Source organism: Naegleria lovaniensis (genome assembly GCF_003324165.1).
Source record: "Naegleria lovaniensis strain ATCC 30569 chromosome Unknown tig035, whole genome shotgun sequence".
Classification (NCBI taxonomy): domain Eukaryota; phylum Heterolobosea; class Eutetramitea; order Acrasida; family Naegleriidae; genus Naegleria; species Naegleria lovaniensis.
Window position 1 is genome coordinate 285,939 of NW_025407858.1, and position 13,415 is coordinate 299,353.

At 36.3% G+C, this 13,415-nt stretch overlaps 7 protein-coding genes across 7 annotated transcripts; 5 read left to right on the forward strand and 2 right to left on the reverse strand.

Moving 5' to 3' along the window:
• Window positions 1–3: 3 nt before the first annotated feature.
• Window positions 4–1,681, reverse strand: C9374_008945 (uncharacterized protein; the record flags this gene model as incomplete). The annotated part of the gene is made up of 2 exons (XM_044699077.1): window positions 4–426; window positions 479–1,681. 2 exons carry the CDS (start codon window positions 1,679–1,681, stop codon window positions 4–6), a joined length of 1,626 nt encoding a protein of 541 aa, XP_044545122.1.
• Window positions 1,682–2,405: 724 nt separating this feature from the next.
• On the forward strand, window positions 2,406–5,731 carry C9374_008946 (uncharacterized protein; the record flags this gene model as incomplete). Its single annotated transcript, XM_044699078.1, has 13 exons — window positions 2,406–2,479; window positions 2,540–2,685; window positions 2,734–2,831; window positions 3,029–3,204; window positions 3,256–3,329; window positions 3,376–3,626; window positions 3,749–3,816; window positions 3,864–4,041; window positions 4,095–4,244; window positions 4,294–4,306; window positions 4,358–4,476; window positions 4,526–4,655; window positions 4,707–5,731. 13 exons carry the CDS (start codon window positions 2,406–2,408, stop codon window positions 5,729–5,731), a joined length of 2,502 nt encoding a protein of 833 aa, XP_044545123.1.
• Window positions 5,732–5,952: 221 nt separating this feature from the next.
• Window positions 5,953–8,922, forward strand: C9374_008947 (uncharacterized protein; the record flags this gene model as incomplete). Its single annotated transcript, XM_044699079.1, has 3 exons — window positions 5,953–6,136; window positions 6,187–6,783; window positions 6,953–8,922. The coding sequence occupies 3 exons, from the start codon at window positions 5,953–5,955 to the stop codon at window positions 8,920–8,922; spliced, it is 2,751 nt and encodes a 916-aa protein (XP_044545124.1).
• Window positions 8,923–9,206: 284 nt separating this feature from the next.
• Window positions 9,207–10,127, forward strand: C9374_008948 (uncharacterized protein; the record flags this gene model as incomplete). Its single annotated transcript, XM_044699080.1, has 1 exon — window positions 9,207–10,127. One exon carries the CDS (start codon window positions 9,207–9,209, stop codon window positions 10,125–10,127), a length of 921 nt encoding a protein of 306 aa, XP_044545125.1.
• A 17-nt stretch (window positions 10,128–10,144) lies between these two features.
• C9374_008949 (uncharacterized protein) lies at window positions 10,145–10,448 on the forward strand (the record flags this gene model as incomplete). The annotated part of the gene is made up of 2 exons (XM_044699081.1): window positions 10,145–10,250; window positions 10,336–10,448. 2 exons carry the CDS (start codon window positions 10,145–10,147, stop codon window positions 10,446–10,448), a joined length of 219 nt encoding a protein of 72 aa, XP_044545126.1.
• A 49-nt stretch (window positions 10,449–10,497) lies between these two features.
• Window positions 10,498–11,688, reverse strand: C9374_008950 (uncharacterized protein; the record flags this gene model as incomplete). The annotated part of the gene is made up of 1 exon (XM_044699083.1): window positions 10,498–11,688. One exon carries the CDS (start codon window positions 11,686–11,688, stop codon window positions 10,498–10,500), a length of 1,191 nt encoding a protein of 396 aa, XP_044545127.1.
• A 655-nt stretch (window positions 11,689–12,343) lies between these two features.
• C9374_008951 (uncharacterized protein) lies at window positions 12,344–13,153 on the forward strand (the record flags this gene model as incomplete). Its single annotated transcript, XM_044699084.1, has 4 exons — window positions 12,344–12,763; window positions 12,874–12,947; window positions 13,018–13,066; window positions 13,118–13,153. The coding sequence occupies 4 exons, from the start codon at window positions 12,344–12,346 to the stop codon at window positions 13,151–13,153; spliced, it is 579 nt and encodes a 192-aa protein (XP_044545128.1).
• Between the last annotated feature and the right edge of the window lie 262 nt (window positions 13,154–13,415).

The following is a 13,415-nucleotide window of genomic DNA, read 5'->3' on the forward strand; positions in this document are numbered from 1 at the left end:
CAGTTATGATAAGAATAGATGAGAATGAATTTTATCACGTTTCAGCATTAAAACACCAATATTTGCCGCATACCAGTACAGAAAGATGTAGAAGAATGAATAATCAATCTTATGAGGTTTGTCTAGTTTTAAGCCCAGCATGCACCAAAATGTTTCGTAGAGAAGTAAACATCCAATAAACATTATAAATTGGCGTGTGATAAATTTGTGATCTCTTTTGAATGCAAGCCAGTGACTCTTTTGAAGTTGATGGAAGTTTTGTATGCAATAGATTAAACCAAATAAATATGCAGGTGTAAATGCCAGGGTCCATGTCAAATGCATCACAATATCTCCGAAGATATAACGCAACACTAGCATTTTGTCTAACTTGAAGCAAATAAGGCTAACCTGGAAAAGCAATGCTGTATTTACAGAACGTAGAGTCTGCATGGTGATTATTGGTGAGTGATTGTTATTCAACAGACAGTAAACTTACCTCCCATTTCTTTCTTTTTAGAATTTTCTCGCGTTGAACCTCATAAATAAAGTAGAAAAACTTTTGAACCATGATGGTAATGACTACAGGTATCATGCTGACTGTGTGACCCCAATCAAAAATATGCATAATGATGGGTATGCAAAATACCAATGGAATTGAGCAAAGTAGTTGCGTTTCAAAAGTCACATCTAAAAGAAAACTTGTGACAGTTGTCATTGAAAAAATCAATAGTCTCTCGTTTTGATCATGGTATGAAAGATTAACGTGTGTACGGTATACATAATAGCAAAATGCCAAACAGCAAGCATGGCTAAAGAAGACTGGTCCATAACATATAATGACATAGGTGCTATAGTACTTTCCTAAATATTCTATTTCTTTGAGATGGCCATTGTTTTCTAACAAAAGGGGAAGAATCAATGAGAATATTAAAATTCCAATGCTAAAGAATAAATAACAGATTTTCTTGAGCATTGGTAAATATTGAACAAATTTGTTCAAAGTATTGTACATTTCAATGAGGTCCTTCTTTCGTAACTTTTTCTTATATTTGTGAACTGCCTTGTTCAAGAATAATGACCTATAGCTTGGCGTATTGTCTGCTTCTGATTTTTCAGTGAAAGACGTTTTTTCGCACGATTCATTGTCTTGTGCTTCTCGTTCTTGTAACATCCATGATAAATATTCTTCTGATAAATGTTGTTGTCTTGGAACCAGAGCTATTCCATCTTTATCATAAATTGTAAAATCATTCACTGTTAGCCCTCCACTGCTATGAGATTCTCCACGGATCTGATCACATACAATATTTGTCAGAGATTTTGTGCAGACCATGTGCCCATAAAACGGATACCAAATTTCCGTTCTCGTTGCAAAGTCATACCATTGTTTGGATATCAATTGGCAAGTGAGCAATGTCTTAAAATCAACAAATGTTAAAATTAAATAATGAATTTCGGGAGGTAACAATCGAATGAGTTCCGACGCTCGATGGTTCTTGAAATTCCAATCATCAAAATTTGACTCTTCAGAAAAATGAGAAGAAGGAATGATTAGTTGTTTCTCAACGTTGGCAATTTCATCCTCATCAAACAAGCCTTTGATTTTAATTTCCTCTTCATCCGTTAAATCATCATCAAAAAGATTTCTAATTTTCATTTCATCCGTCTCGTCCAAGGATCGATCCCACCGATCATTCATTTTCGGTCGTGGAAGATTTTTTAGTGTGTTGTTGTTTGTCAACGTTCGAATTTTGTAAACCCTGGCTGTTAGTACGATTCAATTTCGTACAAAAGTCAAAAATCACAAGCTCCATGTGACCAAGAATCAGTTCTTGAATGTTCACATGTAAAGAGAGGTTCTCATATATGTATGTGACCCATCGTAATTTCATGTGTGGAATTAACAATTACAAATGTAGTATAACGTTCGAACCTCAAAATGGAATAATATCAGTTCAGCGGAAATTGCGCCATTTGAAACGACACAACGCTTGATTTGACACATTTTTTGATCGTTCGGATGTATGGGCAAATGCTTAGTGCACACTATTTTTTGCCTTAATGGGTGTTGAGCATTTAGCAAAAAAGAATGACTCTCGCGAACAGTACAAAACTGTTGTATTTAGGAGTGTGTGTTTGTGTATGGATACTTCTTGGCGTTGTTCAAGTACAAGGCTCTCAGTATGAGTTGTATATGGAGACTTTGTTTGGATCGGTAAGTATAGTGGCATGCTGAGCTGTTAAGATTACTTGAATATTCTGTTATATATCCTTAAAAATGTATATCCTTAATACAATGAAATCCGACAACAGTCGGTCGATGGTTATGCAGGAGAAAATCTTCCAAGCAATCAGGCAGGGATGAGAGGAGGTAATGTGCTATTAATCGATCCAAACGGAACACCATTTATTATACGGATGAGATGAGAGTCAGAAAGGTGGACTTGATCAACAATATTGTTTCAACAGTGTTTGGTACAGGTTATAGTGAATACAGGTGAGTACAATTACGTATGATCAGAGGTGTTTCTTGATCAGTTATATCTGTCCCTTAAAGTATTTCTACCCCAGGTTTAGCAGTGTCAAAATCTACATTCTTGTCCCCTACAGCATTAGCGTGGTGGAAAGGAAAACTACTTGTAGGTGAATCTTATGCGATCAGACAAATTGACATGACCACAGGAATCGTTAGCTTTTTGGCTGGTAGGTTCTTTCTTAAAATTCTATTGTAATATGAAAACGTTCTGTTAGGAAGTACAAACTCCATGCATTTGGACGATCCTGATCCTTCTCTTGCAAGATTTAGTAACATTCTTTGTTTGCATGTGGCCTCTAATGACGATATTTATGTATGCGATCGCAACGTAATTCGTAAAATAGATGGTCGACTTTGGCGGTTTCAACTGTAGCTGGAAGTGGAACTTTTGGGTCGGTGGTTGTCGAAGGTAGTCAAGCTGCAAGCACAGACTTTGGCATGTTGTGGGACTTGGCAATTGTAAGTTGTAAGATTGCGTCATTCAACAAGAGCAACTCTATACATCGTTAGGACCATCAAGGAAATATTTTAGCATTAGACCAATCACACTCAAGAGTACGCAAAATCACAAACAACAATGGAGTGTTCACGACAGTCAATACGTTGGTTGGTGTTGGTGGAGTCGGAAACTTGATGCAACCATACAAAATGTCCTATACTAGCAATGGAGATTTATACATTACACAGTAAGTGGTAATTTCAAAGATTCAACAACATATTCTCAACATCTACACAAGTCAGTTCTACATTTCCAAATATTCTGGAGGTGTTCTCTCAGATGTTGTTGGTAACGGTCAATATGTTGCAACGGGTAAGATTATTATTGTGTTGTTGTTATTGATTACAAATTTTTAAAGACGATGGCACCTATTCATCTGGAACCTCTGTGGGAGTGTCTTTTCCCACTGGAATTTCAGTAGACAGCAATGGAGCCATTTATTTCGTAGAGGCCTTCGGTTCTAAGATAAGAAAATTTAATGGTACCTCTCTCAGTTCTATCATCGATTCGTCTAAAATTTATGTCAACATGAATCCTGCTAATCGATCCTTTGTCAGCGGTGTTAGAGGAAAAGTCATGACAAAGAAGGAAATATTTATTATAGTGAAGGTAATGCCTATTGCATCAAGCTCTACAACATGTCAAGACAAACCATCACAACTGTAGCAGGTATGAACAAAAAAAACAGAAATTATTGAAAATAATGTTCTTGTTTTGGACGATCAGGGCAGTGTAATGTTGCTAATTACATAGCACCTGCAGGAGCTGATGGCCTTAATGGCCCAGCAGTACTAGCAAGGTTCGTTTATTTAACGAAGATTATGATATCAACTTACTTTGAACTAGATTTAATGGTGTTGCAAACGTGGCCTTAGATGATAATGGAGATTTGTATATCGCAGAATCGGGACATTATTCGATTAAAAAAGTAACAATAAGTACTGGAGTGTTGACTCTGGTTGCTGGAGATGGCAGTTTTTCGAATTGCCCAGATGGAACAAGTCCTTTGTCATGTGGACTGAACGTATGTACATTTGTTTACATCGATATTCAAACTTTTCACAACAATTTTCATAGTTCCCTCGTACACTTGCTTTCTATAACGAAGAGTTATATTTCTCAGTGAATAATTTAATCAGAAAAATTTCAAGAACCGACAACAAGGTGTACACAGTCGTTGGAGGCGGGTCATCCACTGCTGAGAATATTAATGGAACTCAATTACTTGTAAGTATATTGTGTATAACCTTATTAATTTAACTCATCAAAACAATAGATCGGAATCATTGGTAAGTTGAATTTTTTTAGCCTTGAAGTACGAAAGCCTGTCGTTACATAAGGATCTACTCTTGAAATAACATCGAACGGCTTGTTATATTTTGTGGACAACTTGAGTAATAGAATTAAAGTTTATGACATCAACACTCAAAAAGTTAATACCTTTGCAAACACAGCTTCGGTAAGTAGCATTACAGCACTTGTTACATTCTCATAATTCATGAGATCAGTACACTGCCTATAACTGGGCCTTACTCATAGGAAATGATATGTATTTTGGCACTACGAGCCTTGATTTTATCTCCAAAATTGCAGCAGATGGGTCCGTAACCAATGTTGCAGGTTCTTATGGAACTTCTCGTAAGTATTTCTTTCACAAATTTATTGAAAAGATGCCTAACAATCGTTAAGGACAAGAAAATTCCAAAGCAACAGAAACTCCACTGAGCGGGGTTCAAGGTATTTTATGGTCTCCTCAAAGGCAGGAATTCATCACTTTTGAAGAAACGAGGATTAGAAGAATGTATTCTGTTTGTGCGACTGGATGGACTGGCCCATTTTGCGACATTCCTATTTGTTGGAACAAATTAGCAACCAACTCGAGTGTGTGTTCTGGTCATGGAAATTGTACAGCTCCAAACACCTGCTCATGTATACAGGGTTATAGTTCACTGGAATGTACTGATTATACATGTTATGGACTTAGAAGTACAGATACCAACGTTTGTTCAGGAAATGGAGACTGCTCTTCACCAGACAATTGTACTTGCAGACCAAAATATATGGGAGATAGATGTCAAGAATACACTTGTTTTGGTTTGAGCATGTTGGATCACGCAAACGTTTGCAACGGTAAAGGTTTTTGTTTGACCACGGACGTGTGTCTTTGCAGTCCTGGTTACTCTGGATTGAATTGTTCAAACTGCACTAATTGTGGAACTTCTCCAAACCAACCTGTCACACCTCCTATCGTTCAATGTTTTGGAATTAATTCAACAGAAGGTCATGTGTGTTCTGGTCACGGCAACTGTTCTAGCTCTGATAATTGCACATGTGAAACCAATTTCTATGGAAGCAACTGCTCCGTTACGTTATGTTTCGGAGTATTCAGCAATGAAAGCTCAACAGTTTGCTCAGGTAATGGTACATGTAACGAATTCAATTCTTGTACATGCCATTCCAATAATTACGGTAACAGGTGTGAATATTACTTCGTTCATACTGGAAATAACTCTACACAAATCAACCCACCCAATCCATCTCAATCTCTAACATTTTTGTGGTTCATTTTACCTTTAGGATTGATTTTGATTGGCATTGCAGTAATTTGTTGTTTGGTTGTAATTGTGTTAAAACTGAAGAAGATGAGAAATGCAAAGAGAAAAGATCATGATTCCAAAGAGAAGGAACTGAATACTGTGATACCAAATTGTTGAATTTGGGCACGTCCTTTTCTTCCTTAACAAATGTCTATAAATGAACAGTAAATTTACACATGACCACATTTGGACAAAAACAAGTTGCAAAAAAAATATTGACAGCTGTCTTTTGCACCAACACACTCCGAGCTCGGGTTCTGTCATATATTTAGGCAGGACAATACCTACAACGGACTGCTCTGTTCATTCATTTATTCGTTGACTCATATATACGCACGATGCATCAACAACACTCTTCGCATCATCACACATACAAAGTTGGAGATTTTCTAGAGAACCCATCGTCGTGTGTCATTAAACAAGGAGCATTCAAACAAAAGAATAGTCTTTTTTCAACATGGAAAGTTCATTCCTACATGTTTGACGGACATTGTTTGTACCGTGTGAAACATCATACTCAAGGTTTGTGTTGAGACTTGTTTTGCAAAGAAAATGACCTTCATTGCAACCAGGAGTGGAAGTAAGAGAAATTTTTCCATTGAACACTCCTCTCAATGCCAGCAGATATGACATTTTAGTGACACAAATCATTTCAGCAGAAGATATAACTGGCAAGAAAAACACCATTGGATTCTTTTTTGATGAAAATAAGCAGAAATATGGAAATCATCATTTGGGAGAACATGCTGCAAAAATTATCGCAGAAATGGATGAATTACTCGATGAAAAGAATGTAAATTCGAAAAGTCATGAAACCATGTCAGCAAGTGAACGAAAAAAGTTATTGGCTCCTAAATTTTTAATGGCCAGTTCCGCAGAGGAGAAGAAACTTTGGATGAATATTCTGACTCAACATTTGCAACAAGTGGTGGAAATGAATAATAATTCAAACTCTGCACAAGTGAGTGCAATATTGTCAACGATTGAGGCAATGATTGATATTGTTGTCGTGAGTGATGCATTTGGAACCATAACAGCATACAATACACAAGCAGAGAGTTTTTTTGGATATAAAAAGAAAGATGTGATTGGTAAAGATATTAAAATTTTAATGCCATTTGAGGTGGCGAAGAATCATGATGAATTTATGCAACGATTTAGAAAAACAGGTAAGTGTGAATTTCAATTTGATCATATCGAATGAATTCCACGACATCAAATGAACTACTATTAATCATGACCAATCAAATGAACCATATTCTCTGAATGAACTCATGACATCAAATGAACCATTCTCACTGATCAAATATATATATTCAAAACAAATTATTTTAATAGGAAACAAACATTTAATAGGAAAACCTCGTGCACTCCCTGCCAAGTTATCCAATGGTCAAGTTCAAGAAGTGAGGTTATCTTTGGGAGAAATTCCAGGAAGCACTGATCGAGATAAATATCGATTCATGGCAGTCATGAGAAGACAGTCCTCTTCTGTAACGTCGTCTTCTCCCAAATCCAACACATCATCTACAACAACGTCACCATGGCAAACGTTAACCACTCAAACAACAAACCATACAACGAATCCATCCATTCATAATTCCTCATCCATACCCAATCTATCTCTACATTCATCAAAATCAGGCCCTAAATTACTCTCACCTCAAAGCTCTAACTCTCTACATGGCTCATTCATGAACTCGGATCATTTTGATGTGATTGCTCAAAGATTAAATGTTCCATACTCGGTAGAAGAAGTCAAAGTTTCAAAGAATCAACACATTAATCAAGAAATATTTGAAGCTCACCATCACATTTATGATTTGTACAAATCCATTCATTCTACTCTCAACAAGTATGGTCACAGTGTCAATCAAAGTTTTAAGAAAGATTACTCTACATTGGAAAAGAAATTCCATCAACTTGAAGAGAAAATCAAACATTTGGAAATATCCAATGCCCACATGCTTGCCAATATTCAACATCAGAAAAAGGTCATTGACTTTTTGGAAACAAAAACAGATGCCATGTACAAGGAAAAACATTCTGTCCAAGTGAAAACAGACATGGCAGATAGGTCGCACAAACAACAATTCCTCAAGTCACCCAATCTCGAAACCTTGGGCCTTGATCCACAACAACTTGTCGCATCACCAAGATCTACACACTTTTTAACAAGTCTTTCAAATTTAGTGAAAGATCAAGCAGAATTTACAGATGTTCTGCAGAATGATTATGCTCTCAAATACTTTATGAAATTCTGTGCACAAGAATTATCTCTTGAAAATGTTAAATTGTATTTATATTTAACCAGATTTTATTTACCTGAAGCTAAGAAAGATCTTAAAAAAGCAAAGATCATGCGACAATACGTCATTGACACATTTATTGTACATGGTGCACCTTTTGAAGTTAATTTATCTTCATTGAACCGAAAGAAGCTGTTAGAAAAATACTATAAATTGAGAGACTATGAAATGGAAAAGGAATTGGAAGAAAAACAACACATGGAAGATTACATTCATAGAACATTTAATAGTGAAAATACAACAAGACACAGTCATTCACAACATGATGAAGAAGACACTCTTTCAGATGGTAGTAGTGAAAATTCAGAAATGGAATTACTCTTTATCGATCACGAGCACTCAAAATCCAAAATTTCACATCCACACCATGCCCATCGATCACAATCTGTGAGTAGTGGAAGTGACGACTCGAAATCGTGCACCGGTGAAGAAAAACAACTTGGAAGTGATCATGACTCTGCCACTACCACTACCACAACAACTTCAGGATCTGTTGATGGAGATGATTTGGCCACGATTCATGATGGATGTGAAGAGGAGGAAGATGGAATGGATGAAAATACAATTATACATGAACACTCGAGGCGAACTACTGAACAAGATGATCATTCATCTCAAACTGTTCTTGCAAGTTATATCAAGCAAATGAGAAGAAAGAGTGACTCATTTCTAAATGTATCGACAACAACCACGTCAGACCCTTCGACCACACCTTCTGCATTGGATTCCAACAATGTTAGTAATCGAAGAGGTGGTACTGGTGGCACTTCTTCCATGGAAAGAACCATTCCTAACATTGCCACTCTCATATACGACTTGGAAGAAGGTGAAAAATTCTTTGATGATTTGTTAATTCAAATTAAGGGAGTCATGATGGATACATTTATGAGATTTATTAGATCTGAAGAGTATATTGAAATGAAAGAAGAAATTAGAAGAGTTCACAAAGCAGAAATGGAGTTGATTCAAATGAAATTGAATTCCTCAATCAAGGTGTAAAACATGAATTGCATAACCTGACACTAGTGATTTTTTAGGATACTTTTAAGAGGTTTTAGTATGGTTACTTTCATTAGTGACACACATGCGATGGGTCATGCATTGTAGCCATGTATGTTATGTGCTTGTCAAAGAATTGTTTTGATCAATCATGCCAATTTCGTTTTGACCTTCCACGTGCAGTTCCAGTTTTTCCAAAGTTTGAAAACCAACTTCAAAAAAACCAAATTTTAAAACACAAAAAAATACGCAACCACTTGTTCTCACACATCTCTTCTTGATTCATGACTCCGAACAAAGAAGAATCAGTTCATCTCATTACAAATAATTATCAAGAACAATTAGTAGGAATACTATGCCAAGTAAAATCAGTTGTAACAGAATCACCAACACAAAAAAAACAAATAGCTGTGCTTTGTCATGGATTAGCTTGTCATAAAAATTATTTTATTTTCCCAAGAATGGAGAGTGAAGATTATGATACTTTTAGATTTGATTTTTCTGGTAATGGAGAGAGTGATGGTGAATTCTCGTATGCTAATTATGCTAAGGAGGTTGAAGATTTACACTGTGTTATGAATTACCTTAAAGAGAAATTAGGTTACTTTAAAATTTCAATTATTGGACATTCAAAAGGTGGAAATGTAGTATTGCAATATGCTAGCAAATATCCCAAAGAGTTGCAACATGGAATTGTGGTAAACATTTCTGGAAGATTTGACATGAGCAAAACGCCATTACATCGATTTACAGAGAGTGAAAGATATCAATTGGAAAATGAAGGACAATTCCTATGGAAGATTTTAACAATAGATCGATCACTTTGTGTCAAGAATGTCTCAAACGACAAGACAGGACAAGACAATCATGAAGATGGCGAAATAACAAGAAGGTGCTATGTGACAAAAGAAGCGCTCAAAGAAAGAGAGTTATTGGACACAAAAATTGAATTGAATCCTCAGTATCCATTAAACATCTATTCTGTGCACGGGGATGAAGACGATGTTATTCCTTTTCAAGATAGTCAAGACTTGAATGAATACTTGTTGAAACAGATGAGAGAAAAGAATTTAGCAAATGGTTTTTCGCATCAAGTAATTGGTGTTACTGGAGCAAATCATTTCTTTACTGGTCAACAGGAAACGTTAATCAGAATTTTGAGAGACCTTTTGAGCCAAAACCATGAAGGAACAGCTGACAGTTGAAAAATAAACACAAAAAAATGAGTTTTATGGTAACAGCAACAAAGGAAGACTGGAAGACGAGAGACTACATCGAGGACGTCTCGTTATGTATTTTACAAGTGACAGAATTTCTCAACAAATTCGGTACGTACTCATCCTTTGGCTCACATCCCGTTGCTATAAAAACCCATCATCACAATTTTTTCTAATTTGAATTTCGGATCAACAGAAAAGAATATGAGAGTTAAACTTCTTGAATTGAATGAAAAATTAAACGATTTGGAAAGAAAGATGCAATATGTGGAAGCTGCAGTCAACTCGATCGAACAAAACTCGCACTAGGATGATTAACGACAATGTGCATGTAAAATACATTTCACAACGTTTATATTTACTTCTTCTTTTTGGATGGTCTGCCATTTTTCAAATCCTTGCCAAACGAGAAAATAGCATCTAATTCTTTCACTTGAGCCTCTATCTCTGCCTCCAAAGACTTTAGGCTTTTTCCTTCATTCAATACCTTCATCATTGAATCTTTGAATTTATCTAAATCTTCATCAGTTTTTGCTCCAAACATATCTTTCAGCGCTTTTCGCATTTCTGGATTTTCAAAATCCTGGGCTACAGTATTGGCATCAAAATCCAGGTTCATATTAAAGTCATCCGAAGTGATCTGTTTCTTTTTCCTTGTTGACGAAGCAGATGATGAATTTGGTGATGCTTGTGTTGTGTTTGTTGCTGGATGTTGGGTTGTGTGTTGTTGTTGAGCGTTTGAAGCTGTTCTTGAAGATGCCTGAGAGCTAGCTGAGGTAGCACCAACTGCTCCAACCATGTTAGCTAAATTTGACATATCAAAACCTGTTTTACCATCTGCTTGAGTCTTGATAAAATCAAAAAGTGCTGGCTTATCGAATTCGTTCTTCAAAGATTTTAGATAATTCTCACCAAACATCTTGTATGCTTTCTTAGTTTCGTGGTCCATATCAGCTTCGTCCCAATTTTCGCTTGCTCCTTTCAATTTTCCCTCTTCCATGGAGTCAAGCATGTCCTTGTATTGATCCCATCTTCCTTTAAGTCCCATATCCTGCAACATTTGTTGCATTTCCTTTTCCTCAAATCCCATTTGTTCTGCAAATTTAGATGAGGAAGCTGCTGCACCAAAAGCCGAGGCGCCTGCTTGTGCTGCTTTTGTGCTTGGTGGAGTTTGTGGTTGAGATTTGCTGGTTGCTGATTTTGTACTTGAGGGTGTCTGTACTGTAGTTTTCTTTCGCTGTGGGGTTAGGATTTCTTCATCTTCTAACAAAGCTTGTAATTCATCAATTTCTTCTTGTTCTTTCGTACTCATTTTGGAATTAGTGGTTGTTGTGCTAGCCGGTGCTGCTTTAGTCTTGTTCTTTGATTGGAGAATGTGAGAAATGCCTCCATCTTTCCGAGCACCTTGAAAATGTATCATGGTACGATGTACATTTCTGATAGTGTTTTGCTGTGTCAATACAACCAATGTATTCTTTGAATTGGATGACAAAGAGCGAGAAACACCTGAGTGAATCAAACAATAACGAAGTACCGAATTTTGAAACATTTTTTAATTTTTAGTTTTCTTCAAACAACTCTCTGATGATGAATTGGTGATGATTCGGGTTTTGGATGGTTTCACTCGTTTCAATTATTTGAAGAAATGGACTGCAACAATTTCAAATTATGTTTTTAAATTTGCAAATATATTCGCCTCATGAATAAGTGTATCGTTCGGGATGATTGGCCATTGCCAAATATAATGCAAAGGATGTTGGAACGGCTAATGCAAGTCTTCTGAGATGAAGTCTGTTGATCTGAAAGAAGGCTGTGATTGCATTCTTCTTTCCGACAAATCGCTTGAAGCTCACCACCTTTGATTTCTGATTAGGTTGAGGTGCTTCTTTATTCATACTGATTGTTTAAATAATTTTTAATTCTGTTCCCGACTGTCTTCAGAGTCCAATTGTCGTGTCAACTTGGGCAAGTCTTTAGTATCAGGACAGTCACTTCTCTCCCGTAACCCTCAAAACTAAAAGTAATAAACCACAAATAACACTGTCTTCATAACAAACTTGCAATTTTACCTTATCTGTGAAAGCAGCCATAAATAATTTGAATGGTTGTTTTCAAATATTCGCGCTCAAATCAAACTTAAAAAAATTCGTTGATTTCTTTGTAATTTATTTATTGAAAACCTTTTTAAAACGTTGGTCGGGATCATGACTTCAAAAACACCTCTTTCCATTAACGTGGATGAGTTTATTGATGAGGAGGTCGAGGAGGAAGACCTTGCAGAAGAAGTAGTTTCAGCTAGGTCTCAACCCGCCGTCGAAATTACAGATGATCAAATTGTTGCGGATTTGTGGGAAGTGTTTAATTCAATTGACAAAAACCAGGATGGAGTTATAACTTTCATGGAGCTCAAAATAATGTTGAAGAGGTTAGGTCAATACAATTCCGATGCTGAAGTTCTCTCCATGATCAAAAACATTGCTGGTGACAATGATTTGGTAGACTTTTCCAGCTTTTTGCGAGCATTTATGGATTCTTATAGGGACAGCGTTTTGAATGGAAGCGATGAAGAGATGGACCGAAAAGTGTTTGAAATTTTTGACGTAAATAAGGATGGAATGATTGAGGTAAGTAAAACACCAAAAACAGGATTGCTCGCAACTTGATGCTTTTGAGGACAGATTGAGGTACGTGCTTCCTTTTTTATTGCTTAACAATGTCCTAATATAGAACTAAGGAAATCAAAGAGATAATCCATGAGTACTGTATGGGAGATTTGGCAGAAGATTTTACTGAGGACCGTATTGTGGAGTAAGTGTAGTGTTGTTGAGTAATTCGCTCTAATGAATTCACTACAACAATCCTTTTTCAAAATGGACAGCATGCTTCATTTGTTGGATACAAACTTTGATGGAGTGATTGATTTTAAGGTAAGTAAACTATTCCTTATCCACCCAATGTACTTAAATGGAGAATTGCAGGAATTCCGTAATTTGGCAAGGAGCAAAATTGCCTAACCATTTTGTGCTGCATATAACACATTGTGTCAATAATATACCTGAGGCCAAATTGTTGTTGGCGGATAAAATTGTATGTGAGATTTGGAGGTTTCATCTGGCAACCCATTAATACAGAAAAAAACATTCATCGCATAGCTGAATAAACACAACTCTCAGATTCTCAAGATCCATTCGTATCTGGTCTGATATCAAGGATGATGATTTTCAGCAACAAACGAGTTAAGGAGAAAGCATCAGAAACTCTAATGTCAAGAGTGGG